The sequence below is a fragment of the Pseudophryne corroboree genome, chromosome 12 (assembly GCF_028390025.1).
Source record: "Pseudophryne corroboree isolate aPseCor3 chromosome 12, aPseCor3.hap2, whole genome shotgun sequence".
In the NCBI taxonomy this organism is placed as follows: domain Eukaryota; kingdom Metazoa; phylum Chordata; class Amphibia; order Anura; family Myobatrachidae; genus Pseudophryne; species Pseudophryne corroboree.
Genome location: NC_086455.1, coordinates 150,975,248 through 150,997,886, shown reverse-complemented (window position 1 = coordinate 150,997,886; position 22,639 = coordinate 150,975,248). Strand labels below are relative to the sequence as shown.

Here is a 22,639-nt window from a genome sequence, read left to right as displayed (position 1 = left end):
ATGCAGGATGGTCTGGCTGGGGGGTCTCCATTGTGAGCGTTTGCAGGATGGTCTGGCTGGGGGGTCTCCATTGTGAGCGTATGCAGGATGGTCTGGCTGGGGGTCTGCATTGTGAGCGTATGCAGGATGGTCTGGCTGGGGGTCTCCATTGTGAGCGTATGCAGGATGGTTTGGCTGGGGTTCTGCATTGTGCACATGAGCAGGATGGTCTGGCTGGGGGGTCGCATTGTGAGCGTATGCAGGATGGTTTGGCTGGGGGTCTGCATTGTGAGCGTATGCAGGATGGTCTGGCTGGGGGTCTGCATTGTGCATATGTGCAGGACGTGCGCATTGCGGCTCAGATGCATTGAGCAGTTGGCCGATAATAGCTCAACTGCAGAAATAGTGACCACATATGACTCAGGACCTAAGCTAACAAGCAGCAGATGTGCACCAAGCTCTCCTACAGTAAGCAATAATACATAACTTACCTTTACCATCATCCAGCTGTGGGGTCAGTGCCAGAAATGTAATCGTATTTACATCTTCCTCATGGCTGCGTGCTGAAGACTGCGCAACATGCTGAACAAGAGACAAAATGCAAAATCAGGGAAGTATTGTGCAACATGACAAAATGCTGACTTTACACAGGTGAGGGAGCCGGAAGAGAGAAACAAGGACGGCAGATGATGCCAGAAGAGAACCAAAAGGCTTGCCTACCCGCAACTCACAAACAACTGAGTTTCTGTGGTTTGTGTCACTAAATGAAGATCCAGAGTCAGAACAAAACTTTGGCAGAGAACTAGGAATGTTTCCCCAGCTCAGAAGTAAATAATTGTGCTGCTTTGTGTAGCATTGCTCTCCTGCATAGCACTAACATAGCATCACCTCCAAGGTGTGTCTTATAGAGGAGAACATACATAAAGCCATTAGCATAGTCTGACATCGTACTGGACAGGCCAGTATTCTGCAGTTATTGGGTCTGACGCAGCACTGAACACATGCCCATTAGCAGAGCATCACTTGCAAGTTTGCGCTCCCGGAGCCAACCATATGCAACTGTAGGCGATATATAGTCGTACACATTTCAGCCGCATTTCCGCTTGTCACTGTAACTGGGCTGCAATGGGACACTGCACCGAAGGCAAAGGTCAGTGGGGCGTCGACGTAACTGTGGGCCAGTTAGATGTAAGCATAAACATGATGGTTTCCAGGTGTACCACCAGCACCAAGACCGCTGAGTGCACTTCAACAAAGTAGAAAGGGGAGAAGTCATTAGTGCCATAATGAAAATGGACGACATTCTTAGGGGGGTATTCAATTGTTTGAAAAGTCAGTTGGGTGTCTATTTTTTCCTATCTAATAGACATGAAAAAATAGACACCCAACCGACTTTTCAAACAATTTAATACCCCCCTTAATGTCAGCACCACCATGTAAACTGTCAGAATGTCGACATTACTGATAGCCTGCGGGATGGGAGGGTTAGGCTCAAGTGAGAGGCTAGAATTAGGCACAAGGGGGAGGGCTGGGGTTAAACTACAGGGGAGTATAGGGTTAAGGGTAGGTGGTAAGGGGGAGAAGACTCACCAGAACATCGTCAGATAACTCTACTGCAACTGACAGTCATACCCCTTTTCCACTAGCTCAAAAAACACGGGTAAATGCACGGGGGCGCGCATTTACCCGTGTTTTTGGCAAGTGGAAAAGGGTCAACCCGGATCAAGTGACCCGTGAATCCTACCCGGCTATTTACCTGGGTAGGACACGGGAAAGATCCGGGTAGGGTTCTAGTGTAAACGGGAGCCGTGTCGATGCGACACGGCTCCCGTTTACACTGTATGGAAGGGCGGCGCTGGGAGATCATGTGATCTCCCTGCGCCGCCCCTGCCGCGTCACTAGAAGCGTCACCAACCCGGCATATGCCGGGTTGTGACTGCTGATGGGAAAGGGGACGAGCACGGGTCGCAGCAGGGGGCAGCTCCCGTGTCAGGCTCCCGGCTGCGACCCGTGATCGTAAGTGGAAAAGGGGTATCACATGATCACTGGGACCCAGAAGAAGCAGCTGGAGCCACTGCAGTTGTCAGGAGCAGGTAAGTCACCTCTGAGTTACCAGGGACGATATCTCCATATTCTATCATGTCGACATTTCATCATTGTATACATTTTGAATGTCAACATGGTCAATATCAATATTTATTTATTAATTATCAGTTATTTATATAGCGCACACATAATCTGCAGCGCTTTACAGAGAATATTTGGCCATTCACATCAGTCCCTGCCCCAGTGGAGCTTACAATCTATATTCCCTATCACATGTGTACACACACACACACACACACACACACACACACATTCACACTAGGGTTCATTTTTGTTGGGAGCCAATTAACCTATCAGTATATTTTTTGGATTGTGGGAGGAAACCGGAGTACCCGGAGGAAACCCACGCAAGTACGGAGAGAATATACAAACTCTACACAGTTAGGGCCATGGTGGGAATCGAACCCATGACCTCAGTGCTGTCAGGCAGTAATGCTAACCATTACACCATCCATACTGCCCCGGATGGTGGAAAGTCGACATATAGAAGGGTAGCAAACCATGAGCAGGGACATAGGCTGGCAGGCTAAAAATCTCCATACAACTCTGTGTACAGCCAAAATACATATTTAATTCCATGCACACAAAATGCAACTCAGCGGATGGTCCATTAATTCCAAACAGCAATACAGACCTTCACATGTAACTTAATATTTCATCGTATGAAGTCCACTAGACAAAAATGGACCAAAAATGAAAAGGAGATGTTACATAAAATGTGCATATGTTAATAAGTTCATCTTAAATTGTGCACTGAAATATGCTGTTTTATTATCCGCATACTGTAGTTTTTGGTTTTTGTCCCTGATAGAGTCAAAGGACATACTGTAATGGTTTATAACTACACCACTCAGAACATTATGGATTATCTTCTAAAGAACATAGAGTTCATCAATTTACAAATAATTGGCCTATTATTGGTTTATAGAATTCTCTACCCAGCAAAATCCATACACTGAAAATTTTTGCAGAGAATGTCGGACAGGGAAACTTCCAATGGACTACACCAGAGGTTCTCAAACTCGGTCCTCGGGAGCCCACACAGTGCATGTTTTGCAGGTAACCCAGCAGGTGCACAGGTGTATTAATTACTCACTAACACATTTTAAAAGGTCCACAGGTGGAGCTAATTATTTCACTTGCGATTCTGTGAGGAGACCTGCAAAACATGCACTGTGTGGGGTCCTGAGGACCGAGTTTGAGAACCTCTGGACTACAAAATTCAAGAGGAAAGAAAAGACAAAAAAAGTCTCTTCCAGGAGCACTCTTTAGTATTTGTTTTATACAATCATGCAATTAATAAGGTAGTAGAATATCCAGTTAGGCATCGTTGGAGAGGGTACAATGCATATACTATAAAACATAACTTTTAATTCTATAAAAGAAGAAGCAATAACAAAAATTTGATTAACACTATTTGAGTAACACTATATTGACACTATTTAATCAAATAGTGTCAATATAGTGTTACTCAAATAGTTTTAATCAAATTAACACTACCACCATACCAATTCAATCCTAGTCTGAACCAGAAACATATCCCTCTAATTATAGTATATGCATTGTACCCTCTCCAACGATGCCTAGCTGGATATTCTACTACCTTATTAATTGCATGATTGTATAAAACAAATACTAAGGAGTGCTCCTGGAAGAGACTTTTTTTGTCTTTTCTTTCCTCTTGAATTGTGTAGTCCGTACCTACAAAAAATTTCCGGGAGCACCACCAATAGAACACTGTACAAAATTTTACATTACAGTTGAGCATATTGGTTCATATATTCTAAAAATACTCACCTTTCTTATTACCAGAGCAGACTCATCCCTCCTTCTATAAAACTTCCAATGGAGCAAAGTTATACTGCCCCATTACTTCTCATATAGCTAGAGATCTACAGCCAACTCTGGGCCTAATTCAACATGGAACGCTGCTGCGGCAGCATTTGCCTGCTGATGCCCTGATGCGACGGCATCTCGCCTGTGCGAACACCTCTGCCTGACTGACAGGCTACGCAGCAGTGTTGGGGGCGTGGTCCGGACAACGCAGGCGTGTCCGGACAGTTTGCGGGGCGGGCCGCGGCGGCTGCGTGAAGTCACACGCAGCCGCTGCGACCCAAAAGATGGCGGGTTGCCGTCTGCCTTTGCAGAGGGCAACCCTAAACATGATTTTTTTTCTACAACCCATGCTGAATTAGGCCCTCGGGTGGTCATTCTGAGTTGATCGCAGCCAGTAACTTTTTGCTGCTGCTGCGATCAACTAGTCCACGCCTATGGGGGAGTGTATTTTAGCTTAGCAGGGCTGGGATCACTTGTGCAGCCCTGCTAAGCGAAAAAAATTTCAAGCAGAACAAGAGTAGCCCTGGATATACTTACCCTGTACGATGGATCCAGCGATGATGGGCTCGGCTTTGACGTCACTCCTCCACCCTCCGTTCTCCTGGGCACGTCAGCGTTTTACTCACCACTCCCCGAAAACGACTCCAAACGGTCCGTCAATCTGTCAATCTTCTTTGCGGTCCGTCCTGCGACCGCTTTCTTCTTAAGCCGCGACGTAACCCGGCGACCGCTGTCGCCGGTCAACGTCGCACACGCCCACTGCGGCCGCCGCGCATGCGCATTCCGCACCGCAGCGATAAACCGCTGCGTGCGAACGGCTCGGAATGACCCCCTCTGTTCCTACAAATAATGTGGTACAGGAATTCCATTCCTGCCGGTTGACACATGATGCAGTGCTTACTCCACCAGATGTAACAAGTTTATGGACACACAAATGGTACAAGTTTAGTTAAAAAAAGGTTATTTTGCAATGGGAAAACATCTGCTTCTATCACAGACTGTACGTCCAATCACAACACTAGACGTTACACTCTGATCAGCCAGGGCTTTGCAGCTCTGAATCATCCTGCGTTACATGTTCATTAAGTTTGAACCTGCTAAACCCGAAGCGGAGACCAAGAGCCGTCTCTCCTGTAACGTGAATCCAAAGGAGATTTTACATTACAAGCTGTCTCTCCCTGTGGTTTACAATGAAATACTGTATGATGCTTTTTATAAGCTCTCATTCTTCTTGGTGGCAGACGGTCCAGTCTGCTAGCAAATCGCATTACTGTTGATTTATGCTTTTTAAGGTTTATTTCTGTCAGGGTTTTTTCTATAACATTTATTGGATAACAGGTCATCACATCACACCGTGTATTCTCTCTAATTAGTTTAGAATTATTCTAGATTAGAATTTATTTCATTGACTATTTACTTTACTGGGTCACACAGCCTACGTCTCACAGCACATTATACCTCCATATAGTTTTATCTCATACTGTATATGGCCACCATCGTTAAGTAAAGGGATCAGTTATCCTGAAACTCGTTATCCAGAAAAAATAAGAATTTACTTACCGATAATTCTATTTCTCGTAGTCCGTAGTGGATGCTGGGGACTCCGTCAGGACCATGGGGAATAGCGGCTCCGCAGGACACAGGGCACAAAAGTAAAAGCTTTAGGATCAGGTGGTGTGCACTGGCTCCTCCCCCTATGACCCTCCTCCAAGCCTCAGTTAGGATACTGTGCCCGGACGAGCGTACACAATAAGGAAGGATTTTGAATCCCGGGTAAGACTCATACCAGCCACACCAATCACACTGTACAACCTGTGATCTGAACCCAGTTAACAGCATGATAACAGCGGAGCCTCTGAAAAGATGGCTCACAACAATAATAACCCGATTTTTGTAACAATAACTATGTACAAGTATTGCAGACAATCCGCACTTGGGATGGGCGCCCAGCATCCACTACGGACTACGAGAAATAGAATTATTGGTAAGTAAATTCTTATTTTCTCTGACGTCCTAAGTGGATGCTGGGGACTCCGTCAGGACCATGGGGATTATACCAAAGCTCCCAAACGGGCGGGAGAGTGCGGATGACTCTGCAGCACCGAGTGAGAGAACTCCAGGTCCTCCTCAGCCAGGGTGTGCCCCTGACCAAGTAGCAGCTCGGCAAAGTTGTAAAACCGAGACCCCTCGGGCAGCCGCCCAAGATGAGCCCACCTTCCTTGTGGAATGGGCATTTACATATTTTGGCTGTGGCAGGCCTGCCACAGAATGTGCAAGCTGAATTGTACTACACATCCAACTAGCAATCGTCTGCTTAGAAGCAAGAGCACCCAGTTTGTTGTGTGCATACAGGATAACAGCAAGTCAGTTTTCCTGACTCCAGCCGTCCTGGAAACCTATATTTTCAGGGCCCTGACAACATCTAGCAACTTGGAGTCCTCCAAGTCCCTAGTAGCCGCAGGTACCACAATAAGCTGGTTCAGGTGAAACGCTGACACCACCTTAGGGAGAAACTGGGGACGAGTCCGCAGCTCTGCCCTGTCCGAATGGACAATCAGATATGGGCTTTTGTGAGACAAAGCCGCCAATTCTGACACTCGCCTGGCCGAGGCCAGGGCCAACATCATGGTCACTTTCCATGTGATATATTTCAAATCCACAGATTTGAGCGGTTTAAACCAATGTGATTTGAGGAATCCCAGAACTACGTTGAGATCCCACAGTGCCACTGGAGGCACAAAAGGGGGTTGTATATGCAGTACTCCCTTGACAAACTTCTGGACTTCAGGAACTGAAGCCAATTCTTTCTGGAAGAAAATCGACAGGGCCGAAATTTGAACCTTAATGGACCCCAATTTGAGGCCCATAGACACTCCTGTTTGCAGGAAATGCAGGAATCGACCGAGTTGGAATTTCTTCATGGGGCCTTCCTGGCCTCACACCACGCAACATATTTTCGCCACATGTGGTGATAATGTTGTGCGGTCACCTCCTTCCTGGCTTTGACCAGGGTAGGAATTACCTCTTCCGGAATGCCTTTTTCCCTTAGGATCCGGCGTTCAACCGCCATGCCGTCAAACGCAGCCGCGGTAAGTCTTGGAACAGACATGGTACTTGCTGAAGCAAGTCCCTTCTTAGCGGCAGAGGCCATGAGTCCTCTGTGAGCATCTCTTGAAGTTCCGGGTACCAAGTCCTTCTTGGCCAATCCGGAGCCACGAGTATAGTTCTTACTCCTCTACGTCTTATAATTCTCAGTACCTTAGGTATGAGAAGCAGAGGAGGGAACACATACACCGACTGGTACACCCACGGTGTTACCAGAACGTCCACAGCTATTGCCTGAGGGTCTCTTGACCTGGCGCAATACCTGTCCAGTTTTTTGTTCAGGCGGGACGCCATCATGTCTACCTTTGGTCTTTCCCAACGGTTCACAATCATGTGGAAGACTTCCCGATGAAGTCCCCACTCTCCCGGGTGGAGGTCGTGCTGAGGAAGTCTGCTTCCCAGTTGTCCACTCCCGGAATGAACACTGCTGACAGTGCTATCACATGATTTTTCGCCCAGCGAAGAATCCTTGCAGTTTCTGCCATTGCCCTCCTGCTTCTTGTGCCGCCCTGTCTGTTTACGTGGGCGACTGCCGTGATGTTGTCCCACTGGATCAATACCGGCTGACCTTGAAGCAGAGGTCTTGCTAAGCTTAGAGCATTGTAAATTGCTCTTAGCTCCAGTATATTTATGTGGAGAGAAGTCTCCAGACTTGATCACACTCCCTGGAAATTTTTTCCTTGTGTGACTGCTCCCCAGCCTTTCAGGCTGGCATCCGTGGTCACCAGGACCCAGTCCTGAATGCCGAATCTGTGGCCCTTTAGTAGATGAGCACTCTGCAGCCATCACAGAAGAGACACCCTTGTCCTTGGAGACAGGGTTATCCGCTGATGCATCTGAAGATGCGATCCGGACCATTTTTCCAGCAGATCCCACTGAAAAGTTCTTGCGTGAAATCTGCCGAATGGAATCGCTTCGTAAGAAGCCACCATTTTTCCCAGGACCCTTGTGCAATGATGCACTGACACTTTTCCTGGTTTTAGGAGGTTCCTGACTAGCTCGGATAACTCCCTGGCTTTCTCCTCCGGGAGAAACACCTTTTTCTGGACTGTGTCCAGAATCATCCCTAGGAACAGCAGACGTGTCGTTGGAGACAGCTGCGATTTTGGAATATTTAGAATCCACCCGTGCTGTCGTAGAACTACTTGAGATAGTGCTACTCCGACCTCCAACTGTTCTCTGGACCTTGCCCTTATCAGGAGATCGTCCAAGTAAGGGATAATTAAGACGCCTTTTCTTTGAAGAAGAATCATCATTTCGGCCATTACCTTGGTAAAGACCCGGGGTGCCGTGGACAATCCAAACGGCAGCGTCTGAAACTGATAGTGACAGTTTTGTACCACGAACCTGAGGTACCCTTGGTGAGAAGGGCAAATTGGGACATGGAGGTAAGCATCCTTGATGTCCAGGGACACCATATAGTCCCCTTCTTCCTGGTTCGCTATCACTGCTCCGAGTGACTCCATCTTGATTTGAACCTTTGTATGTAAATGTTCAAATATTTCAGATTTAGAATAGGTCTCACCGAGCCGTCTGGCTTCAGTACCACAATATAGTGTGGAATAATACCCCTTTCCTTGTTGTAGGAGGGGTACTTTGATTATCACCTGCTGGGAATACAGCTTGTGAATTGTTTCCAATACTGCCTCCCTGTCGGAGGGAGACGTTGGTAAAGCAGACTTCAGGAACCTGCGAGGGGGAGACGTCTCGAATTTCCAATCTGTACCCCTGGGATACCACTTGTAGGATCCAGGGGTCCACTTGCGAGTGAGCCCACTGCGCGCTGAAACTCTTGAGACGACCCCCCACCGCACCTGAGTCCGCTTGTACGGCCCCAGCGTCATGCTGAGGACTTGGCAAAAGCGGTGGAGGGCTTCTGTTCCTGGGAATGGGCTGCCTGCTGCAGTCTTCTTCCCTTTCCTCTATCCCTGGGCAGATATGACTGGCCTTTTGCCTGCTTGCCCTTATGGGGACGAAAGGACTGAGGCTGAAAAGACGGTGTCTTTTTCTGCTGAGATGTGACTTGGGGTAAAAAAGGTGGATTTTTCAGCTGTAGCCGTGGCCACCAGGTCCGATGGACCGACCCCAAATAACTCCTCCCCTTTATACGGCAATACTTCCATGTGCCGTTTGGAATCTGCATCACCTGACCACTGTCGTGTCCATAAACATCTTCTGGCAGATATGGACATCGCACTTACTCTTGATGCCAGAGTGCAAATATCCCTCTGTGCATCTCGCATATATAGAAATGCATCCTTTAAATGCTCTATAGTCAATAAAATACTGTCCTTGTCAAGGGTATCAATATTTTCAGTCAGGGAATCCGACCAAGCCACCCCAGCGCTGCACATCCAGGCTGAGGCGATCGCTGGTCGCAGTATAACACCAGTATGTGTGTATATACTTTTTAGGATATTTTCCAGCCTCCTATCAGCTGGCTCCTTGAGGGCGGCCGTATCTGGAGACGGTAACGCCACTTGTTTTGATAAGCGTGTGAGCGCCTTATCCACCCTAAGGGGTGTTTCCCAACGCGCCCTAACTTCTGGCGGGAAAGGGTATAACGCCAATAATTTTCTATCGGGGGAAACCCACGCATCATCACACACTTCATTTAATTTATCTGATTCAGGAAAAACTACAGGTAGTTTTTTCACACCCCACATAATACCCTCTTTTGTGGTACTTGTAGTATCAGAAATATGTAACACCTCCTTCATTGCCCTTAACATGTAACGTGTGGAAAATACGTTTGTTTCTTCACCGTCGACACTGGAGTCAGTGTCCGTGTCTGTGTCTGTGTCGACCGACTGAGGTAAATGGGCGTTTTAAAGCCCCTGACGGTGTTTGAGACGCCTGGACAGGTACTAATTGGTTTGCCGGCCGTCTCATGTCGTCAACCGACCTTGCAGCGTGTTGACATTATCACGTAATTCCCTAAATAAGCCATCCATTCCGGTGTCGACTCCCTAGAGAGTGACATCACCATTACAGGCAATTGCTCCGCCTCCTCACCAACATCGTCCTCATACATGTCGACACACACGTACCGACACACAGCACACACACAGGGAATGCTCTGATAGAGGACAGTACCCCACTAGCCCTTTGGGGAGACAGAGGGAGAGTTTGCCAGCACACACCAAAACGCTATATTATACAGGGACAACCTTATATAAGTGTTTTCCCTTATAGCATCTTAATATATAATAATATCGCCAAATAAGTGCCCCCCCTCTCTGTTTTAACCCTGTTTCTGTAGTGCAGTGCAGGGGAGAGCCTGGGAGCCTTCCTAGCAGCGGAGCTGTGTAGGAAAATGGCGCTGTGTGCTGAGGAGAATAGGCCCCGCCCCCTTTTCGGCGGGCTTCTTCTCCCGTTTTTCTGACAACCTGGCAGGGGTTAAATACATCCATATAGCCCCAGGGGCTATATGTGATGTATTTTTAGCCAGCATAGGTACTTTCATTGCTGCCCAGGGCGCCCCCCCAAGCGCCCTGCACCCTCAGTGACCGTTGGTGTGAAGTGTGCTGAGAGCAATGGCGCACAGCTGCAGTGCTGTGCGCTACCTCATAAAGACTGAGAAGTCTTCAGCCGCCGATTTCTGGACCTCTTCTCTCTTCAGCATCTGCAAGGGGGTCGGCGGCGCGGCTCCGGTGACCCATCCAGGCTGTACCTGTGATCGTCCCTCTGGAGCTAGTGTCCAGTAGCCTAAGAAGCCAATCCATCCTGCACGCAGGTGAGTTCACTTCTTCTCCCCTAAGTCCCTCGTTGCAGTGAGCCTGTTGCCAGCAGGACTCACTGAAAATAAAAAACCTAACAAAACTTTTACTCTAAGCAGCTCTTTAGGAGAGCCACCTAGATTGCACCCTTCTCGGCCGGGCACAAAAACCTAACTGAGGCTTGGAGGAGGGTCATAGGGGGAGGAGCCAGTGCACACCACCTGATCCTAAAGCTTTTACTTTTGTGCCCTGTCTCCTGCGGAGCCGCTATTCAGGGGTGTATCTAACCATTGGCCAGGATGGCACTCGCCAGGGGCGCCAGGCAAGGAGGGGGCGCTGCCTGGCTGTGCCACCCGCGGCCAAAGGGTAGAAAAGCAGTACTGTCAGACTGTACCTGGTGAGAGTCTGTTACTGCTGGAGCGGCGCCGGTGTCCGGCAGCACCGCAGTTGTACTCAGACTCAAAATAAACTACAGCTCCCAGCAGCCCTTGTTGCTGGGAGCTCCCGGCAGCAAGGGCTGCTGGGAACTGTAGTTTATTGTGAGTCTGATTACAAGTGCGGTTCTGCCAGACACTAGTCTGATCACAAGTGCAGTGCGGTGCTGACGGACACCGGAGCCGCGCCGGCAGTAACAGACTATCACCAGATACACAGCAATAGTTATATAGCACAGTGCTATAGATCTATTTGTTGTTGAAGATAATAAAAAAAAGTGGCAGTGTTTGGGAGAAGGGACTGTAGTACCTGGAAAACTACACAATTTTCATGCATGTTAGATGTAAGTAAGTAGTAAGCGAAAACTTTAACTTGTTGAGTGTAATAAAGAAAATACATATCTTACCTATTTCAAGGCCAAGTTCAAGGAAATGTATATCAGTTAATTGTATAATTGATCATTTTATCTTGGAAGTTAAGGCACCCTGATGTTTCTTCTAACAGGAAGCACTTCTACCATCCAACTAATGGTGTTTGGTTAATGGCTGGGTCCATTTAAGCATTTCATTCAGGATGTAGTCAAGATGTCGGCGTTTGGCATCCCGGCGGTCGGAAAGCTGATTCCAGCATCCCAAAACTGTTCGGAATGCTGATGCTTTCATCCCAACATAGATAGCGATGCAGGATGCCAAAATCCGGATCGAGTTGGTGCCAAAGTCTCCACTGGCAAGCCACGTGGGATGGTTAGGGTTAGGCTGTGAGGGTGGGAGGGTTAGGCTGCAGGGAGGGAGATTAGGAAGGGTGGGTTAGGGTTAGGCACCACTGAAGAGGCTTTTGGGGGGGCAGGTTAAGGTCAGGCTGTGGGAAAGGTGGGTTAGGGGGAGGGATGGTGTAACGTGAATACGAGACACTACTGTGCGGTGTAATGCGAATAAGGGACACTACTGTGTCGCATAATTTGAATTGGAAGTACTATTGTGTCCACGCCCTTCCCCCAAAAGTCCATGCCCCATTTCCAATACTCAGACTTTATTCCAAATGTTTGTAGGGGGGGGGCGCCAGCCCCTTACTTTGCCAGGGGCGCTCGGACCCCTAGATACACCCCTGCCGCTATTCCCCATGGTCCTGACGGAGTCCCCAGCATCCACTTAGGACGTCAGAGAAATTCAGGTTTTATTTATTTACTATTATTTTATGTTAATTCCTGCCAGGAAGAGAAAGTACCCCCCCTCACACTCAACCCCCAAACCAGCTGCCTTACTCAATCACAGACTGCTACCGCCAGGATACCTTTACATTGATTACTAGAATGTCAGCACCCCCTGCTTTCTTCATTTTCATTTTATATGCTGTGAAAGAGAGAAATAGCAGAATTTCCAGAAGTACACATGACATATTCCTCTACCTGGAAGCCTTCCCACAGTTGTTTTCGGATCTCTAAGCTCTGAGCCTTGACCTCCTTCTCCCTTTCAATCTTCTTATGTAAAATTTCATCCAGAACCTTCATCCTCTTGATGGCTTTTTCCAGTTTAGGGTCAATCGCACCTTCTGTACTCTGGGTCCGCTCAGCAGTGCAATCTGATTAGTTAGAATAGAAAACTAAATTGAAGGTGCTGATGCAAACACACACACATAAACACACACATACACACACACACACACACACACACACACACACACACACACATATATTATCCTGTACCAGAAGCAGACAGCACCCTTGTTTTGTTACACACAGGGCCTAATTCATGGTTGATTGCAAAAGCAAAATCTTTCTCTAATGGGCAAAACCATGTGCACTGCAGGTGGGGCAGATGTAACATGTGCAGAGAGAGTTAGACTTGGGTGGGTTATATTGTTTCTGTGCAGGGTAAATACTGGCTGCTTTATTTTTACTCTGCAATTTATATTTCAGCTTGAACACACCGCACCCAAATCTAACTCTCTCTGCACATGTTATATCTGCCCCCTCCTGCAGTGCACATGGTTTTGCCCATTAGAGAAAGATTTTGCTTTTGCAATCAACCCTGAATTAGGCCCATAATGCCTTAAGCCAGGGGGAGGCAACGAGTGGCATTCCAGCTGCTGTGGATCCACACCTCCCAGCATGCCCTGCAGGGACTTTTCAACAGAGGAGGGGGCCTGTGTGCAACTCTGGGTGGGCCCCCTCCTCTGCACAGCGCAGTAGTCTCCGACGTTGTGCCGGAGTCTACTGCACATGCACAGGTCTCCAGAAACATGGCTCCCGCACTTTGGCTGTGATTTTCGCTACGACTGCAACACCCAATGCTGGGCTCTGGAAAGGTAAGTATTAAAATATGGGTGCAATGTGTGTGGTGTGGGCCCCTCCTGTACCCAGGGGCCCATGCGCACCACACACATTGCATCCATTATAGAGACGCCAATGATGCCCTGTCAGTTTTGTTGTTAAGGCATGCTAAAACTATGGCAGTGCATGCTGGGAAGTGTGTTTCCACAGCAGCTGAAGTGCCACAGGTTACCTTCCTCTGCCCTAACCTATGCCATCTGTGTCATACACAGTGGGACAGCCCGGACAGACCAGCCAAAAGAGTAGAACCACTGCCTGCTAGGCATGGCAATTGACCATCGACGGTTAGCAACTATTGATGGTTTGCCGATGATTGATAGTTTTGCCATCAATGGTGGCGAACGACGGCTCTCCACCATCGATGGCAAAGCAATCGGTGATGTTTTTTTTTCTTCCTGTGGAGAAGGGGGCATCTAGCTTAGCCCCACCCCTTAATGGGTCTACACAATCCCATCCCCTTCCCTGATTGGATGCTACCTGCTGGGTCCTGCCTACCACTAGGTGAGAACCACTGCCTGCACTATGCATGTGATCGCGATGGCTGTCACAGGGTTTATTATGAAACACCTACAATCAAAATCCCAACGGTCAAAATACCGACAACAATTGACCAACAGTCAAAATCCTGACAAGGTCAAACTACCTACAAGGTCAAAATACAGACATTTAAAATGTCAACCGGTCAAAAAGTCGACACACGTTTTTCATTATTTTTTGGGGTGTGTATAGGTCGACATGGGTACCATATATGTGTACCGTGTCCCCTCGCACGGCTCGCTCAGCACACTATTATATTCCCCCTCCAGGTCCACTGGGATGGTGAGGTGTGAACAATTCGGTTTCAATTAAAAACTCATGTCGACTTTTTGATCTGTCGATATTTTAAATGTCAGTATTATGACCTTGTCGGTATTTTAAATGTCGGTATTTTGACCATGTCAGGATTTTGACCATGTCGGTATTTTGATCATCAGTCAATGGTTGTTCGTATTTGGACTGTCGGCATCCCATTATATAACATATAACCACTCTGGTTAACTATACGGCCCTTCTATCCTGCCATAAGAAAGGAGTATGATATAAACAGGCTGTTTGTGTAAAATCTCTATTGTTTATGGCTGTCAAGCATTGACACCATCTCCTACTCACTATGCTATACTTCAGGAGTCATTCAGTGACTTACGGTACATATGTCATTAAATAGGGACACCCTTTCATTTTGCGGCCTCAAAGGAGTACATTACATGCTTGCAAAACACTTTAAGCAAGACCCCATGGTCTCTTTTACAAACTCCGATGTGCGTATATTATGGTATGTTTGTGGCGACTGCCTGGTGGGTCTTGGGCTGGTTACTTGGTCCACTGGCTGTACTCTAGATTTCGGGGTACATTTTCTTTTCTATGCTGTTTGCACTATTTGTTATGCAGGCAGCATGCCTACCCTCTGTACTGCTGCTTTTGTATATTTAAAAAAGAATAATAAAAACTTTTGTTTTAAAAAAAAAAAGGGACATACCAAACATATGTGAAGTATAATTGTGTACTAATAGCATGAGTCATTTCCACAGTTCCATCGATTCCTGACCAGACATTGGCCCTCATTCCGAGTTGTTCGCTCACAAGTTTCTTTTATCAGCATTGCACACGCTAAGCCGCCGCCTACTGGGAGTGAATCTTAGCTTAGCAAAATTGCAAACGAAAGATTCTCAAAATTGCGATTAGAAATTTCTTAGCAGTTTCTGAGTAGCTCGAGACTTACTCTGCACTGCGATCAGTTCAGTCAGTTTCGTTCCTGTTTTGACGTCACAAACACACCCAGCGTTCGCCCAGACACTCCCCCGTTTCTCCAGCCACTCCCGCGTTTTTCCCAGAAACGGCAGCGTTTTTTCACACACTCCCATAAAACGGCCAGTTTCAGCCCAGAAACACCCACTTCCTGTCAATCACGTTACGATCACCAGAACGAAGAAAAAACCTCGTAATGCCGTGAGTAAAATACCAAACTTCTTAGCAAAGTTACTTGGCGCACTCGCAGTGCGAACATTGCACATGCGCAATTAGCGGAAAATCGCTGCGATGTGAAGAAAATTACCGAGCGAACAACTCGGAATGAGGGCCCTTGGCAATCGCTCCTTTCTGAGAGATTTCTGCCTAAATAATCCTGATCACTGATAGATAGTATCTGCGATTTGTTTATAGGTTATCCTTCTGATTTTAAAATAGACCAACCAATGTTACTCTCAGGGCCAGTCACTATTACCGGGCACTTATCAGTTTCCAGTATATTAAGTGCTGCTGTGTAAGCCCTCCACACAGAAGTGTCATCAGAACGTCCATTGTCTCTAGTGCAGCAACTATCATATGTTGTATCTGGGATGTAGTCATGTGACCGGCTGTCAGATAACCTCCCGCTACATCCCGCCCCTTCACAATCCCGACGGACGGCATGCCGACCAACAGGGACTTTTCCCACTCGTGGGTGTCCACGACACCCTTAGAGTGGGAATAGAACCTGTGTCAACCGCAGGTCGCCACCGAGCCCACATTGCAGCGCCACCCCCACCCGCTGGGATTCCGCTGCCGGTCACGCATACCACACCCATAGCTACAAGCATCTCTCAGAGACTCTCTATGCCAGTGCTGCACCGCGCACTCTCCGCAGTCTCCTCTCTTCATTATGTTCACCAGCCCCTACTGGTAGACAGTGACTGTAATACTGTGCTTCTCAGGGGCAGATGTATTAAGCCTGGAGAAGTGATAAAGCAGTGATTAGTGGAAGGTGATGACGCACCAGCCAATCATCACGGGTTTGAAAAATAACAGTTGGATCTGATTGGCTGGTGCGTCATCACCTTCAACTTATCACTGCTTTATCACTTCTCCAGGCTTAATACATCTGCCCCACAGATGTGTATGTGTGCCTTTATCAATAAATACGTTCCATTTCACCTATGAGGAGAAACCCCATTTAACCTCCAAGTTTTCTACACTCGGCTTCCAACCATACACAACCTTCGGGGCCTGCTCTGAGTCCAGGAAACTCACCAAGAGAGTGAGGGGCAGATTTATTAAGCTCGGTGAAGTGATAAAGTGGAAGGTGATAAAGCACCAGCCAATCAGCTCCTAACTGTCATTTTTTAAACCCAGCCTGTGACATGGAAGTTAGGAGCTGATTGGCTGGTACTTTATCACCTTTCACTTTATCACTTCACCGGGCTTAATAAATCTGCTCCTGAGTGTCTTATAGAAATGGCTTTCTTGCACATAAATAAGGTGATATTTTTCTATTTATTCACATTGGCCTTCAAAGCAACTCTTGGAGGAATGACGATATCTAGACTGTTTTTGCTATAGAGAACCATAAGTGACAAACTGACTCATTGGGGGTCATTTCGAGTTGATCGTGGCTGTGCTAAATTTAGCACAGCTACGATCATTCACACTGACACGCGGGGGGACGACCTGCAAGTCAGTGCCGCCCCCCCCCCCCTTCCCCGCAGAAGTGCAAAGGCATCGCACAGCGGCGATGCCTTTGCACTTCAAGAGTAGCTCCCGACCAGCGCAGCTTTAGCGTGCTGGCCGGGAGCTACTCGTCGCTTCCCGTCACGCAGCCGCTGTGGACTGCTCCCCCAACGGTCCGGCCACGCCTGCGTTGGCCGGGCCGCGTCGCGCCCTCTAAACGGCGGCTTAACGCCTATGTGCACTGCAGGTGGGCCAGATATAACATTTGCAGAGAGAGTTAGATTTGGGTGGGTTATATTGTTTCTGTGCAAGGTAAATACTGGCTGCTAAATGTTTACACTGTAATTTAGATTTCAGTTTGAACTCACCCCACCCAAATCTAACTCTCTTTGCACATGTTACATCTGCCCCCCCCCTCACCCCCCTGCAGTGCACATGGTTTTGCCGAATTGCTAACTTTTTTGGTTTGCTAACAAACCTAAATAACTCCCAGTGGGGTATATTTACTAACATTCGTAATTTTCCGTTTGAGGTCAAAGTTCAATCACGAATGACATAGAAAGTGTAAAATTGCAACTTTTTGAATTTATTACGACTAATTTACTAAGCTGTCGTATTCTGCATTTTCGTTTGTTCCGATGTCGATGTCATTCGTTTTTTTCCCCTGTGTTTTACGGCAGTGATTAGCAAAACACTGCCGACTTTAACACAATGAATCACGGCCGGATCTGTGAGATCCGTGCTGGGGTTCATTGTGCATTTAAAAAAAAAAAAAAAAATAGTGTAAAACCCCCCAAAAAATTGCGTGGGGTCCCCCCTCCTAAGCATAACCAGCCTCGGGCTCTTTGAGCCGATCCTGGTTGCAGAAATATGGGAAAAAAATGGACAGGGGTTCCCCCAGTCCATTGGATGGGGGGGATAGCCTCGGGCTTCACCCCTGGCCCTTGGGTGGCTGGGGGGGGGGGACACCTTGATTGAAGGGGTTCCCACTCCCCCAGGGTACCCCGGCCAGGGGTGACTAGCTGGATATTTGATGCCACGGCCGCAGGGCACTGTATAAAAGTGACCCCCCGGCTGTGGCATTATCTGTCCAGCTAGTGGAGCCCGGTGCTGGTTTCAAAAATACGGGGGACCCCTACGCTTTTTGTCCCCCGTATTTTTAGAACCAGGACCAGGCGCAGAGCCCGATGCTGGTTGCTTAAATATGGGGGAACCCCTGTCTATTTTTTCCCCATATTTTTGCAACCAGGATCGGCTCAAAGAGCCCGAGGCTGGTTATGCTTAGGAGGGGGGACCCCACGCAATTTTTTTTGTTAAAATTAACACTTTCCCACCCCTTCCCACTGATATACATGCACGGATCTCATGGATCCGTGCATGCCTATACAATCACGGCTCAAAAAAGCAGGTCTGTTGTTTTTTTTATCACTTTTTTACGATTTGTAATTTTTCACGGCAGTGTTTGGCTCTTTTGAGATTTGCACTTTTTAGTAGATGACAGAGTTCTGCTAATTTGCTGGCGTATTTGACCGATGGTGTATTCATTCGTATTTTTTTTCCTGGACTTCCAAAAAAAATACGAATGCCCTCATCACTGCCGAGATTTGAGTTTAGTAAATTACCGAGATGACACTTTGAAGAAAAAATGTCATCTCGGTCAAAATCGGGACCTTAGTAAATATACCCCAGTATCTATTAATTGGGTGTATTTTTGCAATGAATAATAATCATAAAGCTAAAGGTATCAGACCCTTACTGTGGATTCAGTCTAGACGCAGTCTGTATGCCGTCAGTATGTCTCTGTTTGGTATGTCAACATGAACAGAAGTTCAATATTGATTAGTTTACATGGCTAAAATGTCAACATAATTGTCGACACCTGCAAATGTTGACAGCTCAAGGAGGGTTAGGGTTAACATTAGCGTTAAAGTTTGGGTGGGTGTGGATTAATAGATCAACAATTTCTAGGTCGACAGTCAAAAGGTCGATATGCATTAAGTCGTTAGGGACCAAAGGTCAATAGGGTCAAGAGGTGGACATCGGTCAACAGTGCTTAAGTTTGACAGGTACAAAGGTTGACTCAAAAATGGTCACAAAAAGCACATAAACAAATGAGCAAAAAAAGAAAACAGTGACTTACAAGACAATCAGGACAAGTACATGGTATACAAACATTGCTATATCAGCGGTCACAACACGGAAATAAGCATCAGGGTTGTCAGAAACTGAGGGTGAGGTGCCGTTGTCGGGAGTATGGGGTAGAAAATAATCTAAATAAGAGAAGTAAAAGGACATAAGGGCAGAGAGCCCTGCTTGTGAGAACTTACATTACAAAGTGTTAGCAGTTACTTTTATAAAAGTGTTTTTATTTTTATTGTGTCATTATAGTCTTTACTTTGTTTATTAATTTCCTTTTTTACATAATAGTTTAAAGGTCATTAATTTTTATATGTAACTTTTACTTTTTAGTAGAAGAAAGATGAGAGTGAATAGGAGCCGTGGTGGCCTTCTATCCTCCGATCGCAGAGGAGCATCACCATGTCACCTCCTACTGACACCATCAGCACTAGAGCAGCATCTGCTGTGAGCAATTCTGTCTTCCTAGACAGGGTGGGTTTGCAATGCATTTGAGGGTAAGATCTTCATCAGGGACCTCAGTGCAAATATGGGACATCGGGCCTAATTCAGCATGGCTTGCAATTGCGAGCAGCTTTGCAAATGCAATCCAGGGCTATGCAAAGCAGGAGGCGGTGCATAGCATCTCCTTCGTGCATTTGCGATAGCAATACTGCGACGCGTCACAGTCCGTAGCTTACTCAGACTACATGCTGCAGGGAGGCTTGCAAGGCCAAGGAAACTGCATATGCAACGCAGTCCTTGGCCTTGTCACTCCTGGAAAACAGGGGCGTCACACCACCGTTTTCAGCAATGCCGGCCGCCACCGTCCCTCTTTCCAAACGCCTCTGCTTGATTAACTGCAATGCAATCAGGGCTCGTTCTATGCATGTGCACAGTTTTCGGTTTATTGGGAAACTGCGCATTGGATCGCTTATGCTATGACATCTATGTTCAAATAGAGAAACTAAGCCTGCCATAAGGAAGGTGTAAGTTTCGGTGTCGAGGCCACTGGTACATCTAAAGACGTACGGAGATGGATTTGCGCCATAGCCAGTTGGCATCTCAGTAAGACCAGAATCAGCTGCAGCATTAGCATAAAGATGCGACTCAAAATCTCCCCCATAGGGGGTCATTCCAAGTTGATCACTGGCTGCCGATTTTCGCAGAGCAGCGATCAGGTGAAAAAACGGCATTTATGCACATGCGTATGGCCCGCAATGCGCACGCATGATGTACGGGTACAAAGCTCTTTGTGGTTGTGCTCAGGTTCTAGCGAAGTTTTCCTTCGCACTGACAGCCGCAAGAAGATTGACAGAAAGGGGGCGTTTCTGGGTGTCAACTGAACGTTTTCAGGGAGTGTCTGTAAAAATGCAGGCGTGTCTGAAAAAACGCAGGCGTCTCTGAAAAAACGCAGGCGTCTCTGAAAAAACGCAGGCGTGGCTGGGCGTTCGCTGGGCGGGTGTATGACGTCAAATCCGGACACGAATAGGCTGAAGTGATCGCAAGCGCTGAGTTGGTTCAGAGCTACTCTGAAACTGCACAAACTGTTTTTGCAGAGCTCGGCTGTACAAGCGTTCGCACTTCTCCTAAGCTAAAATACACTCCCCAGTGGGCGGTGGCATAGCGTTTGCACGGCTGCTAAAAACTGCTAGCGAGCGATCAACTCGGAATGACCCCCATAGTCCTTATCTTCTGCATAGAGAAAAGGTCGGATTCCATGCAGACTATACTCTGTTCATTAATAAGACGGATGCTCAGATACGGCCCAGTGTGACAGTATTCTTATTGTCTCCTATTCATTGTGGAATGATTTGGCAATGATGCAGAAGTACATCGCATTTAAAAATTAGCCATTTTAATAATTAATCTTTTTATTGACAATCTTTTTGGGGGATTTTGAATTTTTTATTTTATCAACACCACTCAAAATAAATATAGGAACCGTTAGCTCATGGTAGAAAACGATAAAATATAGTAATAATTAGCCAAACAAAAACATCGCTCTGATAGATATTTGTTACCTGAAAAACTCTGCTCCATTAATCATATCAAATGTAAAAATGACAAACAAGTAACTGAATAAAAAAATATATAAAGGAGTTTTTAAAGTTAACTCAACAGGGGTTGCGAAACTCCATTCTGCGGTTGAAAGTTTGGACAGGAACGCCATCTAGTGACTAAATGAAGTTATGGCAATATGCACTCAGTGTAACGCTGATTACAAAAAGTTACACATTCAAATGTGAGACCTCTGGCAGCCGGGATCTCGGCGTCGGTATTCTGACAGGATCCAATTAAACTGGGTTATGCTGTGTTTTTTCCCACTAATCTCTCCACCTAGAATGTTTCAAAGTTACTTGTTTCAATTCACAGAGGGAGATGTACTAAGCCTTGAAAATTGATAAATTTCACAGTGATAAAGTCAGAGATAATCAGCTCCTAACTGCCACGTTACAGGCTGGGTTTGAAAAATGACAGTTGGGAGCTGATTGGTCGGTACTTTATCACCGTGCAATTTATTATTCTTCAAGGCTTTGCACATCTGACCCCCAGAGTTTAAAAGCAATGACCTAGAGCAGCCTGTTGATCGTATAGCAAGCAGCCAGGTCCACAATCTGATGCTAGTAACAACGTAGGAAGGCTCTGGATGTGGTGGCAATCTACACAGAACGAACATTTTCTAGTATATAGGGGGTCATTCCGAGTTGACCGCTAGCTGCATTTGTTTGCAGCGCAGCGATCAGGCTAAAAAATGCAGTTCTGCGCATGCGTATGCGGCGCAATGTGCGCGCACGACGTACGGGCACAACGAATGATGTAGTTTTGCACAGGGTCTAGCGATGCATTTCAGTCGCACTGGTTGCCGCAGAGTGATTGACATGAAGGGGGCGTTTCTGGGTGTCAACTGACCGTTTTCAGGGAGTGTTTGCAAAAATGCATGCGTGGCTGGGCGTTCGCGGGGCAGGTGTATGACGTCAAATTCGGACACGAATAGGCTGAACTGATCACAAGTGCTGAGTAGATTCAGAGCTACTCTGAAACTGCACAAACTGTTTTTGCAGAGCTCGGCTGCACACGCGTTCGCACTTCTGCTAAGCTAAAATACACTCCCCAGTGGGCGGCGGCATAGCGTTTGCACGGCTGCTAAAAACTGCTAGGGAGCGATCAACTCGGAATGACCCCCATAGTAAGGAGAAAGAATAAAGCGTTAAAGCCCAACCCACAAAGAGGATGAAACAATTACTATTCCCTAGAACCCCTCTTATCACACACATCCTGATGTGGTCTGCAGACAACAGTCTGGTGCCACATTTAGAAGATAAACCATGAGGAGCACATGTGTTCTCCACAGATCAGGCTGAAGGAACATTTTGATAATTTTAGGAAAGACTTAATTCTGCGAGCCAGCTGCCAAACATCTTATTATAAACATATTCTTTCTTTAATGTGTATAGGCGTCTATACGCAATCTAAGGATGTTTTATAGATTTCAAAGTCACACAGATCTGTTTTATGTGCCGACTCAACGAGTGTGGTAACTGAAATAAAT

The 22,639-nt window shown here is 46.8% G+C and overlaps 1 protein-coding gene across 10 annotated transcripts in view; it reads right to left on the bottom strand.

Annotated features, from left to right (window-relative positions):
- FSIP1 (fibrous sheath interacting protein 1) overlaps positions 1-22,639 on the bottom strand; it is a 77,322-nt gene that overhangs the window by 42,189 nt on the left and 12,494 nt on the right. For all 10 annotated transcript variants that reach the window (XM_063948184.1, XM_063948189.1, XM_063948187.1 and 7 more), the window contains 2 exons: positions 12,586-12,758; positions 471-561 (listed from right to left, as the gene is read on the bottom strand). In XM_063948184.1, the coding sequence (XP_063804254.1) occupies positions 471-561; positions 12,586-12,758 (264 nt within the window). The remainder of the gene's footprint in view (positions 1-470; positions 562-12,585; positions 12,759-22,639) is intronic.